The sequence below is a fragment of the Cyanistes caeruleus genome, chromosome 18 (genome assembly GCF_971803275.1).
Source record: "Cyanistes caeruleus chromosome 18, bCyaCae1.hap1.1, whole genome shotgun sequence".
NCBI lineage: Eukaryota > Metazoa > Chordata > Aves > Passeriformes > Paridae > Cyanistes > Cyanistes caeruleus.
The window spans coordinates 2,374,115-2,398,868 of NC_141718.1; the positions used below are offsets into that span (position 1 = coordinate 2,374,115).

At 42.0% G+C, this 24,754-nt stretch overlaps 2 protein-coding genes across 30 annotated transcripts in view; both read left to right on the top strand.

The window, feature by feature from the left end:
- Positions 1–17,311, top strand: part of MPHOSPH9 (M-phase phosphoprotein 9) — a 23,750-nt gene extending 6,439 nt beyond the window's left edge. For 4 of the 15 annotated variants that reach the window (XM_086855294.1, XM_023937242.2, XM_023937243.2 and 1 more), the window contains exons 5-24: positions 1,002–1,483; positions 1,712–1,835; positions 2,475–2,565; positions 3,730–3,836; positions 4,235–4,360; positions 5,143–5,579; positions 6,163–6,321; positions 7,260–7,347; positions 8,179–8,394; positions 9,216–9,263; positions 9,629–9,693; positions 10,130–10,231; positions 11,764–11,901; positions 12,051–12,226; positions 12,945–13,109; positions 13,430–13,550; positions 13,865–13,968; positions 14,783–14,982; positions 15,347–15,415; positions 16,312–17,311. In XM_086855294.1, coding sequence (XP_086711420.1) covers positions 1,002–1,483; positions 1,712–1,835; positions 2,475–2,565; positions 3,730–3,836; positions 4,235–4,360; positions 5,143–5,579; positions 6,163–6,321; positions 7,260–7,347; positions 8,179–8,394; positions 9,216–9,263; positions 9,629–9,693; positions 10,130–10,231; positions 11,764–11,901; positions 12,051–12,226; positions 12,945–13,109; positions 13,430–13,550; positions 13,865–13,968; positions 14,783–14,982; positions 15,347–15,415; positions 16,312–16,413 — 3,120 coding nt within the window. In that variant the 3' untranslated portion in view covers positions 16,414–17,311. The remainder of the gene's footprint in view (positions 1–1,001; positions 1,484–1,711; positions 1,836–2,474; positions 2,566–3,729; positions 3,837–4,234; positions 4,361–5,142; positions 5,580–6,162; positions 6,322–7,259; positions 7,348–8,178; positions 8,395–9,215; positions 9,264–9,628; positions 9,694–10,129; positions 10,232–11,763; positions 11,902–12,050; positions 12,227–12,944; positions 13,110–13,429; positions 13,551–13,864; positions 13,969–14,782; positions 14,983–15,346; positions 15,416–16,311) is intronic. The other 11 variants (XM_086855296.1, XM_086855297.1, XM_086855298.1 and 8 more) reach the window with 4 other exon arrangements.
- A 1,862-nt stretch (positions 17,312–19,173) lies between these two features.
- Positions 19,174–24,754, top strand: part of PITPNM2 (phosphatidylinositol transfer protein membrane associated 2) — a 124,394-nt gene continuing 118,813 nt past the window's right edge. For 2 of the 15 annotated variants that reach the window (XM_086855276.1, XM_086855279.1), the window contains exon 1: positions 19,186–19,299. The gene's annotated coding sequence lies outside the window, so the exon portion shown is untranslated. Of the gene's footprint in view, positions 19,876–24,754 lie in introns of all 15 variants that reach the window. The other 13 variants (XM_086855273.1, XM_086855293.1, XM_086855271.1 and 10 more) reach the window with 11 other exon arrangements.

A 24,754-nucleotide genomic window follows, 5' to 3' on the forward strand; every position in this document is an offset into this window, starting at 1 on the left:
GCTCTCCAGTTACTATTCACATGTGAGTAATGTACTGTAGTTCCGTGAAAAAACATGAGTTCCATGTGCTTAAAATTACTGCAAGTTTTTTTCTTCTTTCTTTCCTGAGGGAATTAGTTTGAAATATATTCTTGAAAACAATTCTATGCTGTGTCTTGTCATGTGCAAGAGTTGTGTGCTCCTGCAGCTCTCAGTTGAGCTCTGAAGAAGTGCTGGCCACGGGCACAAATGTGAAATCTCTTCACAGCCCTTAGCAGAAGCATTAATTATTTCTCAGAGCTGTTTCAGGATTGGCAGTGCACAACTGTAAACCTTAGAACTTAAAAAAATGAATTTCCTAATATGCTGAAATAAGTCTTGTCAGACATTGTAGACTGAAGAGTAAGTGACCTGTTAAATCTAATGATCCAGTTATGGGTTTGCTCCATTCTATCAGACACCAAAACAAACAAAAGGTAGAACTTTGGACCATATGAACCTAACAGCATAATACCTAAATTGGGTTTTTTAAAGTTGAGTTTTATGCAATAATCTTGCAGAGGTACATTATTCCTATTCTCATAATAGAGTAATGGTTAATACTTCCATTAAAGCATCCTTGCAATCTTTAAAAAGATTATATATCCAAGTGAAAAAGTGTTTCAGACCTGAATTTAGCCAAACACCTGGATACTTTGTATTTCTTTAGCTGGTTGGTAGGTAACTGTATTTGAGGGCAATTAGGGAATACATTCATGCATGTTTTTTACATGAATAAATGACTACTGCGACTCGTAATTCACTGCATGGAATTAAGGATTGTTCCCATGGACATTTTACTGTTATGCCACAGTATGTATTTATCTACTTTATGCATGAGATGTCTGCACATGAAAACTTGGAGTTATAAGGAATAAATACTCTAAATCTCCCACTAATAACATGAATCGAAGATGCATCAAAATAGGAGCGTGATTTATGGCAGGGTGTGACGGGAATTGTGCCTTTTTCCCCCCGTGCAGCTGATTCAGGATGAGATAAAGCAGCTGGTGAGGTTTCAGAGCAGCACCTGGAGCCGGGCTCTGCCCACCCAGCTCCCGGCCACCTTTCCCTCCCTCCCCATGGGGATGCGCTCGGAGGCGTTTGAGGAGCAGGAGAGCCTCGTGAGCCAGCTGAGATCCAGCGAAGGGGAGAGCCAGCCCGAGGCCTCCGAGGTGCAGCAGGAATGTGCAGGCAGCGAGGCCTCGATGAACAGCGGCTACGGCTCCCTCTCCACCTCCGAGCTGAGCCCTGCCCAGCCCAGCAGGGGCACAGACTGCACCACGGAGCAAACTGCCCACGGAGCAGGGCTGCAGAGGGATGCAGACAGCATTCCAGATAAAAGAGAACTTTTAGCAAACAAGCCAGAGGAAAATCGTTCGTTGGGAAGGAGTGATGTTTTAGTTTTTCCAACTGGGTTTGAACATAAAGCTGATGAAGATCATCAAAGTGGGAAAAAACCCGGGTAAGTGATAAACTTTCCAAAGATATTAATTTATTATAGACAATCCTCATTCAGTAAAAGCTGGGAACGTGTCTGAGTTGAATGGAACCTCTTGATGTTCTGCTGCTTATTAGACAAATATATTTATGTAGCTGATGTTTCTGAATGATGCATCTCCAGTGTTTAGCTGTTTTAGATTTATTTAGGGGAAATACATTAAGGTGTATATGTGTGTTTCTTACCATCTAGTAAATCTTTAACATCGTGGGCACAAAAGTTGAAACAAACCCAACCAAAAAGAGTAACTGCAGATGAAGTATGTGTGAACTCTATGCAAGAAAGCGAGAGAGTGAAGAGATTACCACTTGAGAATGTAAGTCTCTTTTTATTTCATTGTTTTTCTAATGCTATTCTTGTAACTGGTATTTTTTTCAGAGTTGCAGCGTGTTCTCATTCAGCATATATTGTCATATTTTAAGCATTTAAGTTCCCATTCACTTATTTAAAGTTCATGTGGGCAAAGTTTACTTCTTGGATCGTTCTATACTTAGGCACAGAACTATTTTGGCTTATTTTATTCATTACCTAATTTTTGTCTAAACACCTCCCTGAGTGGCACATGTTCTCTCCTTGTAGAGATAATGGCCACACTCTCAGCTGAGGCTTCAGGCCTTGTAATTTTTGAAGGATCTTTGATGTCAGCTGGTGATGCCTCTTCTGGCACACAGGATTCTTTGTGTGTTAAGGCATTAACCACTTTGCTCAGGACAAAAACATAGGCACATGTCTTAGGAAATATCAGTTTCATTATGTGGCTTAGCTTAGTTCCACTTTTGGCTATGATTACCCTCAATATAAATTCTGTAGGTTTGGATCATGCTGTATAATTGTATTTGATCTCTTTGTTTAAAAAGACTAATAACATTTACATGCAATTTTTAAATATTATACCTTTTTTTTTTCCTTGCCTTGTGATTTTCCTTCTGAATTTGTTTTTCCATTGTAATTTTAGACAAACCTTACTGATGCTGCTTTGCCACCATACACTTTTTACCTCAATCAACCCAAGGAAAGTCCGAATTCCATAGTGTCAGAAGCTTCAGGTATAGTTAATTTCTTGTACTTCAATTCCCTTTCTTTTGAATTCTCATTTTTAAAACTCTTACTGGAATGCATCTCCAATAACTTCATGGAGGTGAGGAGGATTTAAACACTGATAAGCTTTGCTATAGCATTAATTCTGCTTCTTGCTCCTGTTTTCAAACTGATGGCAGCTCCTGTGTATCACTGCTGGCAGATGTAGGACATGCAGCAGTTGGGATTTTTTTCCAAATTTCTCAGTATTTCAAAGTCAAACTTTGTGTTTAAAACTGTTTCATAATGGAATTACTGTTAATATCATGGTAGGATATCAAATATTAGCATCAAGGGTATGGTAATTACAGGAGTTCATGGTAATAGAGGCAGAATTCTTTTAAGCCAAGGGCACAATTATTTAATTGTGTGAATAGTCAAGAATAAAATAAGGCAGTGTGTAACGTGGTGATTCTTTAATTTTGGGGGGAGGGTTGCTTTTTTTGTGTTTTGGGGGTGAATGTGAGGGGTGGTTGTTGGTGGGTTTGGGGATTTTGGTTTCTGGGTTTTTTTTATCAAAGCTAGACAACTAATTCACATATTTTGATCATAACAGGGTGAATTCATTTCAGTAACAAACAGGGGCACAGAGATGCAGCCCTGCAAACTGTGTATAATTATTGCTTCTTCACAAGCCACTGAGAGAGGGACACATTTAAGAAATTGAAGTGGGATTGAGGCTGTGTCTGTTCCTCTTGTGCCATCCCTCTTAGTCCTGGTAGTTTGTCTTTGCATGCTACAGAATGCTGCACAAACTGGAGAGTTTGTAATATCTGGATTATTCCTTGGGTGGTACCAGATTTAAGTGCTATACTGGAATCATTAGAAATATAACTGTGGTAAATGAAGATTTTGCTCCTTAAACACCAAATCTGTATGTTTTAACTGCTTTATAGCTTTTGTTGCTGGTGCTGTGTGATGTGAGACTGATGATGTTGCCTGTGCTTTGCATTGAGATTTTTGTAACTCCTGGCCCGGTAACAAATGCTCTAATGACATTCTTCCAAATAACTAATACAGCATTGTTGTTACTGACAAAATAACATTTTACTAATGGATTTTGGATTCCTGTTCTATAGCTGTGAACTTGAAATTGGTAATCTTAATTTTCTTTTGGCATTTTTTCTTATCAGGACTTTCATACTGGAAGTTAGATGAAAAGGAGATGTATCACACTTTACCAGAGAATTTCAGAAGTGAGTTACCAGATGTTTTCTCCACAAAAGTATCACCAGTTCAGGTAAACTTTGTACATGTTTAAAAGTTGTCAGGTCTTTGCTGTTTGCCTGTGATGGAACCAGCCCTCCAGTAGTTACATTCTCTGTGGGAAAACTCTTCTGTTATCCCAGTCTCTCATACCCTGGCTCTTCACTATTCCTGTACCCCACTAACCTCACTTGGAATTTACTGACCTTTTGTCATTCAAAAGAAGCTGTGTATAGGAGATGAGAAGTGACTTAGTAATATGTTAAAGGTGTATGTGTCTTGTTCAAAACCCTTTTTTAGCTGGGTGCATTGAATAAAGCTGCCTGTTCTGAGCTGCTTTCTTAGCTAAATCCACTCCAGAATTTCCTTATCTCTGTTGGGGGTGGAGGATTGTGTTCAGAAAAAGTAATGTAGCAATTTTGCCTGTTGAAGTTGTCTTCTGCTGATGAAAGGAAGTTATCATCACTGAAGGACATTTATCATAAAAGACAAAGAGAAAACAAGCAGATGCCAAACCAGAGTTTTATGCCTTCTTCCCAGCCAAGTCACCCACCAGAGGTAACATTAATTTCTTTACGTCACCTATCAGTTGAGGGTGTGTTGGGCTGGTTTCACAAGGCTTGGCCCCTGCTGCCACCTCCAGTGTTTTGCTGGAACAGCAGTTTGAGCAGCCGTGGGATGAAGCAGTTTAGGAAAGGATCCAGCTTGAAGGAACCTCTAAGAACAGCCTGAGCAGAGAAGCACCTCTGCTGCACAACCTTGAGGATGCTGCAGGGACGGATCCGCTGCTGCTGAGGCTGCAGCTGCTGAGCTGCACGTGGAACTGCAGTGGCAGGGCTCTCCCAGTGCTTCCCACAAGACAAGTTCGTTCCACCCATGAAACAGAACAGACACAGGTTGTGGAAATGATTCTTTATCCTATCTATTTTTTTATACAGCTCTCAGTTCTGTACATAACCCAGTAATGGTGGCTGCTGTGTGACTGTGTTGTTTAGGTAATTGAAGTGCTTTTGTAACCCTGCAAAGTTATTGTTTCGATACACAAACAGTCCTTCAGGTTGCATAACTGAAATTTCAGAGGTTTTCTAGGAGGCTACAGATCTTGGATATGTCCTTTATTAATGGAAACTGAGAAACTCAAGTTGTAATTGATGGGAATATGTATTGTCATTTCAGTGTTACAGCTGCCTTAATTTTATTTGTCACTTCCAAAAGATTGTAATCATATTCAGTATAATATCTGCAGTATGTTATATGGTTTACTGATGTCTTTAGATAAAATTTGTTCTTGTAAATGGAGTTAAATCACAATTTTTTTAGCATTGTAACTAATTTCCTAGATCTTGACATTGGACCCAACCCTGCATATGAAACCAGGCCAGCAGACCCAGGGACGCCGTTTTTTCAATACTCCTGAGGACTCTACTCCCTTTTCTCCAGACTCGATGGCAGAGCCCGAATTTCCAAGTCATTGTGACACAGACTCTTTTTCACAGACAAGTCCCTCATCTCAGTTAGATGATTCTCCAACACACCCTGCCAGCAGCAGAGCTGTGCACTTGGACCTGTGGAGAAATCACCCATTCCAGAGTGAAAACAGGGCCAGCTCTCCCTTCCCAGTGACATACAGGGATGCTGACAATGATAATTCAGTCAACACTGAGGAGGAAGAAACACTGACTCTAACTCCATCTTCTGTTACTCAGTGTGCTGACAACAGTTTGCCAGATTACAGCCTTTCAGTGGCATCTGTTGAAGATCCTGTGGTAATGTCGAAGTAAGTAATTTTTTCTTCTTTAAAAGTCAAAAGTTTGGTACTTTCATGAATTGGAATGAAAAAACAGTAGGAAACCAAACAAAATATGTGAGTTCTCCTGGTCATGTATTTTTATGCATAAAAATACATCCTTCCCTCATAGGCTGTGTGAGGGAGTTCATTTAGGTAGAGAATTTGAAAGTTTTGGGGGTGGTGGTGTGGTTGTATTTTCCTCCTTAGAATCAAATGTGGAGAAGCACAGAATTTACTGTGCTTAGGAAAAATAAATATCCTCCATTCACTGTTGGAGTTCTGATGATTTGCACATGGACAGGCAGACAGGGCATATATTCCATATATGAGGGCTTGTAAAAAAGTAAAGCTTTATATTGTGTTTGTATATATTATTTGTATATAATAATCAGAATATCTACCTCTATTAATGTGAAGACTTCTCTGCCTTAGATGACAAAGCTTTAGCTTGAATGCAAGTAGAGTTTTGTAAGAGACATTTATATGCTGAGTTCATGATGTGCAAATGAATCCAGCAGTGCATGGCCATGTGGATAGCTGGAATTTTTTAAAATTCTTATATTGAAAATAGGATTAGGCAGAACCTGAGGGAAAAACACGCTCGACACATCGCTGATCTACGAGCTTACTATGACTCTGAGATACAGAGCTTAAAACAGCAGCTGGAGTCAAGCCATAGAACTGCTGCATCTGAGGACCTGAAGAAAATCAATCAAAGCCTTGCTGACAGGTGCTGTTTGTCCTTCTTGTCTTTCTCTTTACGTGGTGCTCTTTATATTTTAAAGACTGAGTATCCTTGTTTGAAATATCTTGAACAGTTTATGTCCCTCTTCAGTTCTGAAGATTTAATGCATCTATGATATTAATATTTCCCTGTTAAGTATAAATTTTACATTATTTAATGCAGTTGCTAAGTTGTGGCTGCCCCATCCCTGCTTAAGGGCTTAGACAGGGCCCTGAGCTGCTTTATCTTGTGGAAGATGTCCCTGCTCATGGCAGAGGAGTTGGAACTGGATGAGCTTTAAGGTCCCTTCCACTTCGCACTGTTCCATGGTTCATGAAATCAGTTCACTATTGTCAGGCAGTAAATGTGGTATTTGGACCACAGTTCTTCTTTGACCTGTTTTTTTTGTGGAGCCAGTGCAAGCTTTCCTCAGGAATGGCTGGCAGGCAGAGGTACTGAGCAGTTTGTGATGGAATGATCTGTGTTGGAAGATTGTGCTCTCCTGTCATGCTGGTGAACATCATCCTCCTGTACCTTCCATGTCACAAGCACAGGTGACACGGGACCAGTCCCGAGTTCAGTGGTGACTTTACCCTGGAGTCTGTGTGCCCCAGCTGTGCATTCCATTATCTACAGCTTGAGTGTTCGCTGGACAGAGAATATTGATGTGATTTCTGTATAATTATTGCCAGTTAAAACTCATATTTCAAATTTAGACCGCTGAAATACTGCACAAAATTTGTGTATTCCCAGTTTCCTTCTCACCCCAGGCCACCACAGCCCTTCTGAGCAGAGACACTGCAGGGGCTGAAAAATGTGGGAGGAGGTCACAGGCTGGGCACCAAAATTCGTGGGGATGGTTGAGGGAGGAAAAAAGGCTATAAAATGTAGATTTATTACTTGAAAATTTCAAGAGGTCGGTGTAATCTCTGTGTTTTAAACAGGTGTGACCAGTTAGATGCAGCTCTGAATGAAGCAAGTGCTCGCATAAAAGCCCTTGAAAATAAGAATAATCTGCTAGAAAAGCAAATGGTAAGTATGTGTTCTTAAATCAAGTTGTTTTTTAAGTAAAAGGGTAAAAGAATGAACTTTTTCGTTAATAAGCTGATCAGTATTTCCATACTTAGCTCTTTTTATTTTTAACCTTTCAACCTTTCCCTTAATATATAATATCAGCCCACATGTTGCACAGGGACTTTCCTACCTGAGTTTCTTAGGATTCCCTACTTGAATCATCATCACTTTTGCTCATGAACTCTTTTCCAGGTTAGCAGGGATCAAACAAAGTTCTAAGAGTGAAATACTGTGATGTGATTTTCACGTTTCTCTTTATTTTTTTTTTTAATTTCTTTATTTTGTTTTAATTACTTTCTTATTAGAACTGCAATAAAGAAATCTCACTTATGCTGGGGCAAAAATACTCTAATTATATTTGCAGTTTTTATAGCTAGGCCAGATCTGTTTGCTTGTGCATAAATTAATGCACAGCTGCAATTGTTAATCAGAAACCAGGACACTCTGTCATGGAAGTTGAACATTTTGTCATCAGAGTTAGACACCTGCAGAGACTAATTCCACCTTCTTTTGACATTTTTGTGTGCTGGGAAGTAAGTCAATCAGATGGATTGGAGGCCTCACCTTTAGATATTTAAAATCCTATAAAATAAATATGTTTTTGATGGCTTTAATCTTCATTTTCATTCTTTCCAAGTCAAATCAGCAAAAATCATATTTAGTTCACGTGCAGGTGTACCCTCGTTTTCTGTGCAGGTGAATTTAAGCTAATTCTTTGAACTGAAATGAATAATCTGCCAGGGAATAAGAATGTTTTAATCATTCAAAAGAATGTTTTCTGTCCTCCAGGCAGATTGGAGAGACCGTTTCTATGCCATCAGTGACAATTCCAAAGTCCTGCAGGAGCGGCTGGAGGAAATGCGCACAAGCCACAAGGAGAAGGACAACACCATCAGCCGCCTGAAATCGAGGCTCAGGGAGCTGGAGGAGGCTTTTGAGAAGGCTTACAAGTTAACTGACAATAAAAACACAAGGCTCCAGGAAGAAAACAAAATGTTTCAAAATGTGAGTAGAAAAATGGACGACGGTGTTGACAGCAAGTCCCAGGTGTGAAAAATGCTCTGAGTTTACAACTGGAAAGTCTTGAGGCACAACAAGAAAACAGAAATTCCTCAGCTGACTCCTTACTAGGCTAGGTGTTGGGGGGCACTGTGGACATAAAAGATATTTAAAAACAATTATTTAAGGTAGCAAGAGTTTGCTTGATGTGGTAACTCTTGCAGGAGTCTGTCTCAGGAATTTTATGACTCTAAATTGAAGATACTATGTGAAATTATTTTAGAAAGTAATTTTTCCTCTCTTAAGCTTGTTGGAGATGGACTAAACTTTTCATACCTCATCCCAACTTGCTCAAACTGTTCATTGTGTATGATTTTAGACTGAATCAAATGACTTGTTCCTCTGATTCTTCAGGAAGAGCTTTATGGAATGTTTAAATGGACTGGCAGAATAGATATTATCTGGAAAAGCTACTTCATGCTTTAACTTCTTTTTACAATTGAAATTTCAAAGGACAAAGTCACTTTTAAAGTGACACTGAGGAATTTTACTGGTTCATTCATTCAGTTTCTTTAGAGACACATAATCTGAAAATTAGAAATACATTCTATAAGTAGCTCTGTCTCCTCTTGTCCTGTCTATAACTTTTTGTTCCAATTAGAATATGATAAAAAGAACTTAACAAATACTATTAAAGTACATTTTGTATCCCCTGTAGTGCTTCTGCATGTGTTAGCCAAGCTGTTGAGATGATTTTACAGCAGCCAACAAAACTGTTAATTGACTGTGGTCTCACTGTGGGTTGGTGTTCTTTTGTTTTGCTTTAGCTTTTAGGAGAATACGAGTCCCTTGGAAAAGAACATGAAAGAGTAAAGGTAAGCACACAGTGGATAATTAAAAACCCAAACTTGCAAACTTTGTGATAACATTCAATGGGATTAGCTGAATTAACTGAAATATTTTGAAAAAGCTCAAGCAGAAAGATCCATATTTATCTTTACTGATAAATTCCTTCTTCAGAGTCCTGGAGGGAAAAGGAAGGAAACTGGAATCTGTTATTTTCCAGTCATAGACATCAAAAATACTGCAAATCCAAAGCTGAAGAAATTTAATGGATCCTTTGAAATAGGAAGGTGTAATTGATGTATTGTTTTCAAGACTGATGTGGGGTTACTTGGGTTTTATTTAATGCACTTCTGTAGTTTCTGAGCTTTTTACATTTTTCTTTGTGTCCTTGTAGGATACATTAAATACAACTGAAAACAAATTACTTGATGCAAACATGGAGATTTCTGATTTGAAAAGGTAACTGTGAAACTTAATATTGTTTTAACAATATGAAATACAAACTGTGGCCTAAACATCTACTCCCAGAGTGTGAGGGCTGTAGATCTTTCAAGTTTAATTATGTTTTATGAAGCATTTAATGTTGCTTCGTGCTACTGTTACAAACTGAAAATCTCATTAATTTAGGATATGCATGTTTTTTCTGTTTCCTCTGCTTCCACAGCAGTGTTGCCTGGTCCTGTCTTTCTGGCCAGATTAGCTGATTTATTTAATTTCAAATTCAAATACATATTTATATCCATATTTAGATAGAGATGCATGGAGACAGAAATGCAGCAGTTGCTCTCGTTCTCCTTCTTCATCCAGAATATTTGAATAAAAATGAGCAAAACTCTTAAGAAATGTGATGTTTCTTTTATGCCATTTAAACCATCTCCTAATGCATCTTTTTCAGGACAATTTTAAAACTTGAAGCTCAGCTCAAGCAGGTGGAACATGAAAATGCACTAAAACTTCGCCATATAAGTGAAAACCATTTAAGAACCTCTTGTGCCAAGTAAGTAACATTCAAACATGAAAACAATGTGTTTTGAAATAGCTTTTAACATGTTTTGGCTAAAAATGGATCAAGATGAGGTCAGTCCATGGGCTGAGCTGGATTAAACACATGTGACGTCATCCTGAAATTGGATGTGCCAAGAAATTATTAAACCCAAATAAACACTCTGGCTAATGTATCTCTGACTTGGCAAACTGTCCCTGCTCTTCCCAAGTGAGTGTTTGCTAGGTCTCAACTGCTCAGCTGAATTCCCATACTCCACAAAGATCTTGGGATAGTCCAGTTAGACATTGGAGGTTTTCTTTGTGTGCAATTGGTTTAAAAAGCTGATTCTTGCTTAGTATGGTTCTAAATGTAGTTTGTGCAGGTAACCTGAGAGTAGAGTGGAGTGGAAGTTCAGTTAGAATGAACACTCTGGTTTGAATTGGGAATTTATGTTAAAGATATTAAAGCTGAATATCAAGTTGGTTTTCTTTATCTGAGGATTTTTTTTTTTATGTTTTAAAGGCCTGAAAAGCTTTGTCCCCCTCTGGTTTTTATTACTCAGTTATGGCCTGTTCAGTGTCTCTCCCATTTCAGCACTGATGCTGTGGATCCCAAAATGACAATTAATATGATTTGGGGATGTCCATTTGGATGTATTGAACAGGAATATCTTGGGGAGATTTGAATTCTGATAATTACAAAGACAGAAATAATTTATTTATTAATATATTAAAGGGACAGATTTAATATTTATGGACCAGACCCCTCAACAATGAACAGAAAAAAGAAGGCCTGGACATGGCAGACCATATTCATCAGGGAAGGAGGGATGTAAGAGCCAAGATGGATTTAGAAGTTAATCTGTCCCTAACTGATCCCAGAGGCTCAAGGAAAGCCTCACTCCAATTGAATGCCCAGCAGGATAGATTTACAGAATAGTGCCTATAGTTCATAGCTTGGGTAAACAAGACTCTTTTTTCCTAATTATCTGCTTTCCTGGTATAGAAATCACATTTTTCTGTTGATATCTCAAGATAATGATGTACTAATTGATGCTTGTTAGTTGATATTTATCACTCTTGGGTCATCAGTGCTGGCTTTTTCTTGTTTTTTGTTCATTTTTCTAATAATTGTTGTCCAAAGGAAAGCTGGGATCAGATGCTCTGAACTACTGCAGTAATCACCAAATGTTTTCATTTAATTAGATGAGATCTACATGCAACCCAAACCTGGGTCTGAGCAAGCAGTATTAAATTACAGGAAGATCTTTGTGGAGCTCTGCATTCTGAGCATATTGTGTAATTTAGACTGAAACCTTAACATATGATATTTTCCCCCCCAAATATTCTATTTTTACTTTGCAAGCATGTTTTAAAAAGCAGATATTTTTTTCACAGTATTTACAAATTTATTGTATATTTCTCTCTGTTTACTGGAATAAATCACAAGTTCTTCTTAAAAAAAAACAAAAACAAAACAGAAACAAACAAAAAACCTCCAAACTCAAAAGCCTTTCATAATTTTGAAGCTTTTTATTCCCACAGCAAGTTAGGAACTCCAGATGTCAGCAGGCGAAAGTGGTTGATACCAGGAGCTGAATATTCCATCTTCACTGGGCAGCCTTTGGAGAACCAGGAAAGACCCAAAGACAACAGGCTGGAAGAAACCTATATTCCTTCTAGGTGAGTTGGTTTCTGAAATCTGAGCTAAACTAAAATCTGAGCTGAATTTCTCCATTTTTTTTTTTTATTCTGTTCATGTTTGGGTATATGAAATAAAATAAAAAGATTGATCTTCTTTTTTTTCCTTCCACCACCTCACATTCTTTAAGGCACCATTCTCCTCCTGAGAAAGACTCCTCACAGGAAGATTCTTCAACAAACACAATAGACAAGAAAGAAAATGAGATGTCAGAAGCACCAATTATAAAAGCCTTTAAAGAACTTGAAGAAGGAAAAATATTTAAAGATTGGGGCACACAGACAGAAAAAGAAGACACACCAGCTAGTAACTCTTATTTTTATATTCCTGAACATGTCTTTACTGGCTTTTCTTTGTTTGCATGTCTTTTGGCTTTGGTATTCTCAGCATTCAAATCCACCAGGCTTCAGTGATGGGATAAAAATGATTTTAGCATACAAACTTGTGGGGTTCTCCTAAGAAAATTCAAAGTTAGATATCTGAGTGATTTGTTTAGAATAGGGGGAATGCAGAGGTTGTTGTTAGGTCTCAAGCTGAAGACTAGTTAATGTCCCCTTTTCTAAGAATATCTCAGTATTTATAAACAGTTAATGGAGTCCTAACAAAGCTCTGGCTGCTGTACATCCATTTTAGTTTCCATGGTGTTGTATGGGAATGGAATTGAGGAAGTGGGACTGCCCTGAGCTGTTGTAACAACGCTGGTTTAGAGAAAACACTGAGTCTTTCTTAAAAGCTTATATTCTGGGCCTCAGGCAGATCCTTCAGCCTTTCCCAAAAGATGCTTTTGTCCTGACTTCCACTGTTTCTCTATTAAACAGTGTTACTCAGCATCATTTCTTCCTCACACACTGCAAAGATCCTTTTTAATGAGTTAAACTCTGTTCCATGAGTAGGAAGAGAGACTTGAGCAAAACAGCACAAATATGTTGGATGTGAGGGAGAAAAAGCTCAGTTCAGGGGAGTATTTGTGAGCTCTTGTGTTGAAAAACATTAATTAATATAACAACATTTTTCTTTTCATTAGAACCATCAGCTCGACGTCAGACTGTTGGGTTTGTTGAAACTTCTTTGGTTACAAACCGATCTCCAGAGAAAGGGAAGGACCAGCACAGACCCAAACGGTTCAGCTCCCCCTCTGGCCAGAGGTCATCGTCCCTTCCTCCTGCAAACAGGAAATCCAGCACACCCAGTCAGTGCTTTTCTCAGCTTTGCTTTGTGTTACTCAAAAAGTAGAATCAAATCATGAGAGGCTGCTCTAGAAGATGGAAAAATAGGGACAGGATTTCTGTGTTGTTCTGACAGTCTGAAAAAAACCAACATGTCTGTAATCACAGAATATGTGAGAGTTCTAAGTTTATTTTCCTTTTTCCATGTTGTGATGCACTTCTCATCTAATTTAGATAAACATGTAGACAGCTTTGAAGAGCATTCTTTTAAGCTGTAAGCACATGAGTGGGAGGTACTGCACTGGGGAGTTTGAGGTAGATAAACATACTTTGTCTTTTGCAGCAAGAAGAGAGATAATGTTGGCACCAGTGTCTGTGACGTACAGCCCAAAACGATCTCCAAAAGAAAACTTCTCTCCTGGATTTAGCCATTTGCTCAGCAGAAATGAAAACACAGTGACAAGGTATGAGTCTGGTGAATACAGTTGTGTTCTGATCGTTTTTAGAGCAGCAGGATATTTATCCTGGTTTAATGCTGCTGTTTCTTGTTCATTAAATGTCCTTGAAAATCATTGTTAAGATTTCTGAATATGAAGCTAAGTTATGCTTTTTAAAATCTGGGGAGGAAAATCTAGAATGATTAAACAGGATTTAGAAGACTTGCTGTCTTCTTAAAAAAAAATTGCTTATTCAACCAAAAAGTGAAAAAGTAGAAAATAATGTATTGCTTGATACATGATGGCTGACAAGTAATTGCTGTGTGCTTCCTGCTCTGTAGATTTGATATACTTCTAGATGACCTGGAAACCGGTGCTACTTCTACTTTACAGCACAATAATCCAAGGAAAAGGCTCCAGTTTCACTCACTAGAGGATCTAGAAGGTAATCTGTCAAAGTGGGGGGAAATTGTTCTTTATTTTTATACCACAATTCTTTCCACAGTGGTAGTAGCTGCTTAACTAGAAAGCTGACTCTTTACTGTGTGAAGTCCAGGTTTTACAAATCCTCTAAATCTTGCCTTATTCCTGCAGACAGAGAAATCATATTCATACAATATTTTATTTTTATGTATATGTGTGTGTGTGCACAGACACAGTGGAACAAGAAAAATAATTAAATTGAGAAAGAAGGGCAATACATTTCCCTGTGCTTAACTCCATTATCCAATGCATATCTTAGTGGGGTCTACATTAAGATGTACACACTGAGTCATACTAATGTAATTCTATTGCTAAACATTGCATTATGGACAGCAAAGAGTAACTAATAAAACCAGTTGTTTCAGATTTTTTGAAATGATTGATCTTTCCTCGCCCCTGTAATCCTTGTCACAATGTTCTGCTTTTTGGTTTTGTCCATGCTCTGATTTAGACTGGTGTTTGCATGTCAGCTTGGTGATACTTAGAAATGTACCAGTAAAAGTAATTCCTAATTAGTACAACACAGGAATCTGGTTTTTAACCAAAAAAATATGCTGTGTTTCAAAGATCACTTGAAAGATGACCCATACAAATATTCTGCATTCCTTTGGGAAGCTGTTCAAGGCGAGTGACTGAGGCTTTGCTCGTCCCTCTCCTCAGTTCATGCACTGCCAAAACCACACTGCTTGTGCTGTCATTAGTTTCTTTTTCTGTCCTGTGTAACAATTTCCCAGATACTTACAGAACAAATAAAAAGACCCCTGTTCTGTTGATAGGAAGGCAGCATTCAGGTGTCAGACACAGCACTGAATCTGTCAGTAATGGAATGAAGAAAGCGGCAGCTTGGGAGGAGAGGAGCCAGAGATACGAGGCAGCGCAATCACCTTGTGAGGAAGACTTCAAGTACTCATCAAGGATTACAACTCTGGCTGAAACAGAGAGGCTTTTTGATGAGCTGACTCACGAAAAGCAACAGGCAAAGATTATTTTTGTTTTCAAGTTGTGACAAATTGTAATTGTGTGAGAGGTGAGGGATGGAGCCATTTATCCATGGAATGCATGGCTGAAATTCATCCACGACTTCAGTGTCACGTCAGGAATGTGCCATTATCCTTCCCTGCTCTGCTTGCAGTCCTTCCCTGTCCCTTAATTCATTAAAGGAGAGTCACTGTAACAAACACAGTGTGGGTGGGAGTTGGCACAGTATTGTGGTGTTAAAGAACAAAACTCTACATGTGTCTGTAATCCATACACCTCACCTCTCTTTCTGTAGGAGGAGTTAGGAAGGCTCTTACTGGCTCTTGAAACTAATTTACAGCTGAAGTGTTTTCTCTTATTAGATTGAAGCTGCACTGAGCCGAATCCCTTGTTCTGGTGGAAGAATGACCTTGCAAGCGAGACTAAATCAGGTGAAAAAGCTTCTCTCTATTACTGTTCTCTTTTGTTCTTCCACAGCTGAGAATACATAATGTAGAGGAAAGATCCTCTGGGTAGTAAGTGTGATTACTGTGGGAATTTTTATATTTTTGTTTTGTTTTTATGTTATGCTTTTATATTGTTTAATATCTTCTATTTTTTGTACATAGTATGCATTTTGCTAAATCACTGCAAGAATTATCTCTTCTTGTGCTAACACTGAGAGGGAGATAAAGGCAATGCATTAACAAAATGCAGTGACTATGAAATAGATCCCTGAAGCTGCAGAGAGGATGTTGTGCTGTAGGAGAAATTGCAAAGTTTAGTTTTTGTTTGGTTGGATTTTTTCTCCTTGAAAGTACAAAGCAGAAAGTAAGAGGGTGAAAATGACTGGTTTAGGTGGAATACAGGGAAGTGCTTTCTGTGGAAAACTCTGCAGACTTTTAATAAAAACAAGTCTCAAAGTTGTCTTTTAGAGGTCTCTGCTAAGCCTTCAACCAGCATTTCCTAAACTGTAATCCCAGGCTGTGTTATCAATTTATCAATTTGAAATTAAAAGTACATTCCAGGAAATCAATAATGCCACTCACTACAGTGATCAGCAGTTTCCTAAATGTGCCTCCCTAATTATCAGCCTGTCCTAATTCTTGTCAGGTTTCTCTCGTGGAGTTTTGTAAGTCACCTGTTAAAAAAGACACCAAATACATAAAAATAACATGACAAGTTTGTAGGTCTGCCTCTGGTTTGGGGTGATAACAATGCTCCTTAGGCCTCAAAAAGGATAGCAGGAATATAGGAATGATAGCAGTTTCCTAATTTTAGGAGGATCATTGGATTTTGTGACATATTATTAATGCTTTTTGTTCTTTCTTTTAACTCTTCCTTTTAGGAAGCCCTGGAAGATCGTTTGGAACGAATTAATAGAGATTTGGGGTTAATACGAATGACTCTGAAAAGATTTCATGTTTTAAGAACCTCTGCGAATCTTTGACAGTTCTCTCTTGACTGCAAATATACTTTTTTTTTTTTGCACTAATATATAATGATGCACTCAGTAAATGCAAATTGTTTTGTATTTTTATAAACCCTGAAAAGTAGTTTTGCAACCATGTTACCCTTTACAAACAGCAATATTTTGTACTTCAAACAGCCACCTCTATTTTAAATGTATTTTTGTTACACCTGGGAAATCAATGTTTACCCTGTATTGTAATATTTTTAGAAATATTAATTATTTTTAAATAGTGATATTCAATTTATAATAAGAAACCAAAAGGCAGCTTGTTTTCAGAAAAAAATGGTAGTGTTACCCTTTTGCACTTGGTTTTCCTCCACCATTTTATAAATATTTATGGTGTGATGTAAATATTAGCCAAGAGGAGATTTTGAACTTTAATACAAAAAGCAACATGAGTTACCTGTATTAAAGAGAACCACTGTTCTGTGGTAAATCCTTTTAATTTAAACCTTTAACATGGATATTTCTCATTGTGTGACAGAACTGTGAGCAATACTTGCACTGTGGCTGTCTGGGGCAGGAAAATCCCTCTCTGATTTATCCAATGTCTCCCAGCAGTGACAGTGAGGGGTGTTTTGATACTGTGAGTACCAGGATTCACCTGGCAGCAGCCTCCTGTCTCCCAGTGAACAACTCAACTCCAGCTGACACTCCAGGACTGGAACTCCTTACCTGAAGTCCCTGGTTCCACGTGCCAGACTGGGTTTTGTGCCAGTGTTCTGTTCGTGTACATTTCATTTGTATTTGTGAGCATAAACCAATTTTTCTTGGTGAAAAAAAATACGTATTTGCCAGTTGATATATTGTTGCATTACTGTCCAACATTGATATTTTGGTTTGTATTTTAATATTAAATAAATGTTTAATTAGATTCTTTCCTCCTGCCCAAGTACAGTAATAGGCTCTGGGATATTACATCAGCCATAATGTAGGTTTTAATCATATTGTGTGTTTCAAATTCTGTCCTTGTTCAAGATGTTTAGCCACCAATGATGTGATTATAGGGCCAGAATAGCTGTCATAAAGGAAGCTTGAGAAGGTCTGATTCTAAAATTAGAGTGCTGTGGTTTAAGATTTGATGAAGAGCTGTCCAATCCATGCATGGTGTTTTCAAAAATTCTGCAGATTTTTGCAACCCCTTCTGCCCTGTGGATGCTTCAGTGCAAGATCAGAGCAGGGAGAAGTCAAGGATGGGAGTTTCTCATTTTTTCCCTTTACTCTAAAATGCAGAAATTGGGTCTGAATGCTTGGAGAGGACTTGCTCCAATCTATTTCCAGTCTCCACAAAGAGATAGAAAAATTCTGATGGCATTCCACGTTCTCACTGGTAATTTTTACTTAGAAAGGGTGGAGGGGGAAAAAAAGATTCTTTACTTCCCTGCTTAGCTCTATTCAGCTGCAGTTTTCCCACTATTTTGTTATAAACAGGTAGAATTCTAAAGCTTTCTTCAGAAATATCAGTCAGCCAGCGGGATTTTCACGAGTCCAGTAATGGTCTTGTTTCCTTTCATCAGTGCTACAGCAAAACCAAAGAATTTTCCTGACAGACATGAGAGGCAAGTAGGTAAATCAGCTCAGCTCTTTCACTGTAACCTCCCTTCATCTCTACTCCATTCTCTCCAGCACTATTCATATTCATGGACTCTTTTCTATTACATCCAGAAAACTGAATTGTGAGTCAGAATTTATTTTTTTTAATCAAAAGTCCTCCTCCATCTGTTGGAGCTCTTTAGGCTATTTCTGTTCTATTGTAACACTGAAGGGGGGGGGAAAAAAAAAAGAAAAGTGTTGCTTTTAGTAAACTTCTCGGCCACTCTTGTCAAATGTCTGTGTGACCTGTTCCGTGTGGTGCCTTTGGTCTGATTCATCAGAGGGGCAGCTCTGCAGTTCCAGATTAAATCAGTGGGAGGCCTGAATGCTCAGCGCTCCTGAAAATCAGAGCCGAAGCACCAAAAAGTGGGACACAGGGAACATTTACTGTGGGAACCAGGAGCGTGCTGGCCCTGCCCTTCGCTGGACCTTGTCCTTCTGTTTTTTAATCCCCTTTCGACTTCCCCCTCCACACCAGAAAATTGCCTTGTTCTCTCTTGGAGGATACATAAGGATTGCCAGATAACCAGAGAAGCTTTTGTTTCCTCTGAGGAGGACTTCAGTCATCTTCCTCTTGTGTTCTCACCTGACACCTCCCAGCTATGTTGGCATTTATCGCCTTTCCAGATCTACAAGGTCCTGCCTGGAGCCCCAGGCTCTCCTCTGCCTCAGTCTGCCCTTGCAAGACACTCCCATGCATAGTTTTCTCTATGATAATAAACATTTTCAACTCCTCCAGCTCTGAAATTTAAACTTTGGCAAATAAAATTTCTGTTTGTTCACGTCTCTAGAAAGCAAATTTTAAAAGTTGTAGCACTGAAGGTTTAGGCATAGTCTGCCTCACACAAAGCTGTAATGTGGACTACAACTTAGTGTGGCAATGCAGGGAGCAGTTATAAAACAAACTGCGAGTATTTTGCCTTTGCAGAGAGGGAAGAAGCGCTGTGATGATGCATCCTGAATGAAAAACAACCGCAGGAAATTAACGAAGGTTTAAAAGGCCACTGTAAATTTCATCGCAGGGTCTTTTTCTGAGGTTTCTGAATTAAATAAACTATCGCTGAGCTTTTGGAGAGTTTTTTTTTTTTTCCCTTCACTAAGATTTGCAGAGAGTAAAGTCCGAGGAGTCTCCAGCGCGGCTCTGGGGGCAGGTGAGGGCAGAGCGCGGGCTGGGGCTCGGTGAGCGCCGTTACCTTCCACCGGTACCGGCAGCGAGCGGCCAACGAGCCAGCGGGGGCGGCGAACGGAGGAAGGCAGGATCATCCCGGGGTACCCAGCTCTTTCTCCGCTCTTTCCCCGCTCTTTCCCCGCTCTTTCTCCGCTCTTTCCCCGCTCTTTCTCCGCGCCTTCCCCGCCCGGCGAGGCGGCCCCGCTTTCCCGCGCTTCCCGCCGCAGCCGGCAGGGGGCGCCCTCACCCCGCCCGCTGAGGGGGCGCGGAGCGGAGCGGGGAAGGAAGTGGCGGCTCCCGGTGCTGCCGGTGCGCGGGGCTCGGCTCGGCTCGGCTAGGCGGGCGGATAAATCTGCGCGGCCGCCGTGCCACAGTAGGGCAGGGGCAGTGCTGGTGAGGGGTTCTTCGCCTTCCCCGTTCCCTCCTCCCCCTCAGCTGCGGCGGCCCGCCCGCCTCGCCTCGCCTTCCCCCCGCCTCCGCCGTCCCCGCGCCGCGGCAGCGCCGGCGGGCGAGGAGCTGCCCGCGCCCGGCCCGCCCGCGCCGGGGATTATGCCAGCGGTGCGCGGGCATGCCGGTAGGCAGCGACCGGTAAGCAACGGCAGCCGCCGAGCCGCGGCGGCATCGGCAGCAGCAGCACCAGCAGCAGCAGCAGCGGGAGCCGCGGCCGGGAGCAGCCGGTGCGTGCCGGGGGGCGCTGAGGGCGGGCGGGGGGCGGCGGGACGAGCACCAACACCTGGCGGCCCCCGGGCCGGCCCGGCCGTGCCGAGGCAGGGGCGGGAACCGAGGCGGGCCTGAGGGGAGCTGAGCTGGGGTGGCCGGGCCCGCGGGGCGGCTGCAGCTCCGCGGAGGGGCCGGTGCGGCGCGGGGGCCCCTCCCGGGACCGCGGAACGGCCCCCGCGGGCCGCGGCGGGTCCCGGCCGGCACCTGGAGGCTGCCGCGGCCTGAGCGGGGCCAGGCTGGCCCTCCTCGGCCGGTATGCGGTGGTAAAAGTTTCCCGATGGAGCAGTCGGTGACCGGGAGGGCCCTGCGGCCATAGCGGCGCCCCTCACCGCGCGCCAGGGACACGGGACCGCAGCCCCGCGCTGCCGAGGTCCGGCGTGTGGCACAGCCGGTGTCGGGCTCTCCCTGCGCTGCCGGGTTGCGGACGGCAGACACCGCTCTGTGCCCGCGGGGACAGCCGGGGACGAGCGGACGGACGGAGCACCCTCAGCGCCGGGTAGCGGCATCCGGAGCGTTCGGGGCGGTCATGGCTCGAGGCCGGAGCCAGCCCCCGGGAGAGCTCCTGACCTCCTTCCTCGGGTACCGCATCTCCGAGCCTTGAATTTCAGCAGAATTCGGCTCTGGCAGAGGCCCCCGGTGGAGGTTTTGTCGTGCGGTGGCCCAGGAGCCCCTCGGACGGGGCCTGGCATGGGGAGGGTATGAAGGTGCTGCCCGGGGATGCCTCCCATCCCTGTGGGAGAAGAGGCTGAAACCCACAGCAGCTTCAAAGAATAAATGCCGCTGGTCTCATTATAGCTGAGGGACAGCCCTGTGAGCTTTCGGGGCTCGAGACCTCCCTATGTCAGGGCACTGCTGGGTGGTGACTGGGAGCTGGCCGTGCTCCTTAGGCGGTGCTTTTCCTAGTGAGAGGGAGAGATTCTTCCCTTTGGAAAGAGCAGAATGCCCATTCCGTAGCTGGATGACGGGCTGCAAGAGGGGATTGGTTTTTTTGCTGGGCCTGGCAGTGCTTTCTCCTGGCTTCCCCATCCCTTGACAGAAGGGTTCCCGAACAGCCCTGGGCTCCATCCTGGAGCGTGCTGCTGCCCCACGGCTACAGCGTGAACAGCTCCAGATTTTTGCCCCGCTGTGGGAGCGTTTAAATCCCTTCCTTCACCTCCTCTCCATCCTCTCCTGCTCCACTGAAGAAGCAGAAGCACAGAGTGCACTGAAGTGCTCAGCCTAGGGCTGGGAGCATCATTCAGGGAGCCCCTCAGAGGAGCGCCCTGCTCAGTACGCAAGTCAGTCCTGTCACATTGCATGTTTAAATGCCGTGACTTAGGTGAAGTTTATTTAAACTATGTATTTAAGAAAAAAAAAAGTTTCTTCATGTGTTGGTACCTGCTGTAAAGTGAGAGGTTCCATCTTCTCTTTGTTCTGTGTGTCTGGAAGCTGCTGAGTGAAAATTGGATGTCAGGAAGCGTCTTCAGTCTTCAAAGACATAATCTGTGAGTGCTCAGCTCTGAACAGGACAGTGGCAATAGATCAGTCCTTGTGGACATCAGGGCTCAAACAGGCGGATGTCTGAGTGCATGTGAGAATATCAGTGGCTGTAGGACTCCTTGTCCCCCTATGGCACCGATTCCTGCTCTGTGCCCACATCTTTTTGCTCGTGCTGTATTTTTATCGTGGTTTATTTTTGTCATGACTGCGTTGTGCTCCCGAGTAACACAAGACGACTGACTGCTTTAGAGAGTTCAGCACCGGCTTCTGGGTGAGGGGTCTTCCTCCCAGCACTGTTGAAAAGGAGATTGCTTGCTGTTTGTAGGGCAGCCCTTTTCCCTCTTTTCCTGTGGCAGACCTGGTGCCTCCCATGGCTGATGGATCTCTGAGTGCTTGGTTATTCTGACAGGTAACCAGCTCCTTGTTTTGGCCGCGGGCTGCTCGGTAATTGAAACGCCTCCTCGGGATATACAGAATAAAGGATAGCCAGGCATGAAAGCACTGTTGCAGACTTGTCCTGTCTTGTTGTTTGTCTCAGGATTTCTGCTTTGTGGTCCTTGCAGTGTGTTCTGGTTGTGGCAGCATCTCTGAGGGGAAGAAATCAGCATCTGGGGCTGGGAATGCAGCTTGTGCTGCTTTTGATGGAGCAGACTTCTGGTAGGCTGCTGGGCTTCATTAATCATATTTAAGTTTCTGTCACTAACTTTTAATTAAAAGCATAGTTGATACCACTTTAATGAACGTACAGATGTTAGCCATCTTCATGCATAAAAATGCTTTTTAATTCCCTTACTATTCCCTTTATGGCCCTTAGATGCTTTTGTTGCCATCTAAACCGTGTTCAGTAGCAGCCGTTTATCTTCTTAATAAAACTTTTTCTTGCATCTCTGTTTGGGAAACCATAATGGTTGGAGTAAACAATTCCCTGATATCCTTTAACAGTATTTTTTTTAAGAACTTGGCAGAAGGGGTCAGAAGTGGAGCCTAAATAGTGAACTCCAAGGCTCTTGCTGACTATAGCCCTGAGCTTAATGTAAGTCACCTGAAACTGTTGGCTGTTCTCAAGCTTATGTGAAGTGATGAGGAAAATAAGAAGCCCTCAGTGTATGACTTTTGATTCTGATGAGCTTCACGAGGATCTTTTCCCCAAATGACAACTTCTTATTAAAATATCTTTTCTATTTTGGGTTTGCTGCTGATGGTGTGTGTCAATGCTTTGTCGCTTGTTGTGCATCTAACAGCCTGAGCATTTATTGTGATTTACCATCTGGCACGTGGGAGTTTTATCTAACTTCTCATTTTACTTGACAGCAACCAGTTTGGAAAGACCTTGTCCTGATTTTTTTTCCCCCCTAATAGAAATTTTCAAAACTTAAAACTGACAATGGGGCTAAAAGGCTTTAAATTTAAATACTCTCTTTTGATTCACAAATTGTTACTGCTTCTGTGAGCTGGCCAAAGAGAGAAGCAGCACATCCTTCAAGTGAGCTAATTTAAAGAAGGTTCTTCCAATTAGTCCTAAGAAGCATTAATCTCCCCTCTGCATTCAAATAAAACTCTTGTCATTCAGTTGCTGTCTTGGCAGCCCGAGTGGAAGGCTTCGGAAAATGGCAAGTGAAAGCTGATGCTTGCTCCTGAGTACAGTTTGACTCATGCCTTTCATGCATATTCACCATAATGTCCTGTTCCAGGACCAGCAGGATCCCTAGAGAAACATTTCTTCTTTTAAGGTGTTTTTCTTTTAGGCTTCCTCTTAGTAGAGACTCAAATAAGAGGCAGGTTAGAAACAGGCATCGATGTGTCTCTTTGCTTTATTTTTATTTTCTTAGAAGGAAAAAGCAACCCATGGTTTTCTAAACAGCCAATTTCTCTAAGTGGTGAAGATGCTTTCTCATTTAATTTTAAAATTGGCTGACGTAGGGTATGATGCAATTAATATTTCTGTTTATCTCCCGAAATTGGTAAAATATGCTTAAATTTAATTCTGAGCTCGAAAGCATCTTATAAACAAAAATGTTCTGTAGTTTTCAGTGTGACTAGAAATGGAATAATTAATGGGGGGGGCGGGGAGGGAATAAATAAAACACTTTTTATTTATAACTTTATTTCCTGGGTGTTGGAGGAAATCCAAGTGCCACAAGATTGTACAGGGGCAGAGTCTGTCTGAGCTCACCCACAAAACTGAAAGGGAATGTGGCTTCTCTAATTGTGGTGTCCATGCCAAGAGTCCCAGGAAAATTTAAATGAACAAAGTAATGGATGATATTTGGATGTTCTTAATGTAAGAAGAAAACAATCTAGCCTAGGGGCTGGCCCAGATCCTGTCACTACAGGGAGTTCTAATCAGCACGATGCCAAGTCAATAGACAGAGCTCCCGAAGTTGGGCCTGTGCATTTTCTGTAGGAAAGAGAGTTTGCTGGTGTGACTGGATGATGGTTTTAATTTTTGGTTTTAATTAAAAAAATAATTCTTAGAAGCTCACAGCAAAATGCTTCAGTAAATCCCGCTGGAGAACTTAGAAACCAGTTGGAAAAAGGTATCTTTCATTTTGAAAGAGGGCGGGGGGAGGTGCAGGGGACCTCCTGAGGGATGGCAGGATCTGGAGACAGAGCTGCTTCCCCTTCCTGCAGTTCTTCCTGAGTGTGTGACACAGGATCAGGCTTCAGAGGAGAGAAGAAATAAGAGCTTGCTCAGGCAAGTGGAGATAAATATTTATAAATATTTATATTTATAATAAAAATTTTGGGCAAATCTGGGTGCAGGGAAAAAAATCCAGTTGGCACAGGGCTAAAACCTGCCCTGGGGAGCTTGGCCACATCTGAGGAGGTGCTGGCTTTGCAGGGAGAGGCCATCCAGGAGGGAAATGGGAGGGAAAACAGTGCCTTCCTGCCTCTGGGCTTCCCTGTGCCAGGGGTGGTGAGGAGGATGAGCAGGACCCTTGGGTTTGGCGGCTGGGTCAGTGAAGGGTGGGGGCCTGGCAGGGCTGCAGAGATCATTGTCCTGGGCAGGGACACACCTGCCAGCACCCTGAGTGTGCCCAGGGTGCCAGCGAGGGCAGGGACAAAGCACACACCTCGGCTGAGGAAGGAGTGCTGATAGGAGCAGGGGCACCCACAGCAGAGTCGCCGTCTCCCAACAGCAGCACCGGATGATTTTTGGCTTCTCCTGACCCAGGTAGTGGCTGAGAATTCCAAATCTTTGGTTTTGTTTTGTTTTTTTCCCCTCCCTGGCTTTAAACAGCCAGGAAAATCTTGCTCAGACAGATTTGACAACCTACAACATCCAGAAATCTGCACCCCTGCGGACCTCAAGTTGTTTTCCCACAGAAACAACCCAAGGCTGAGTACTGAGTACCT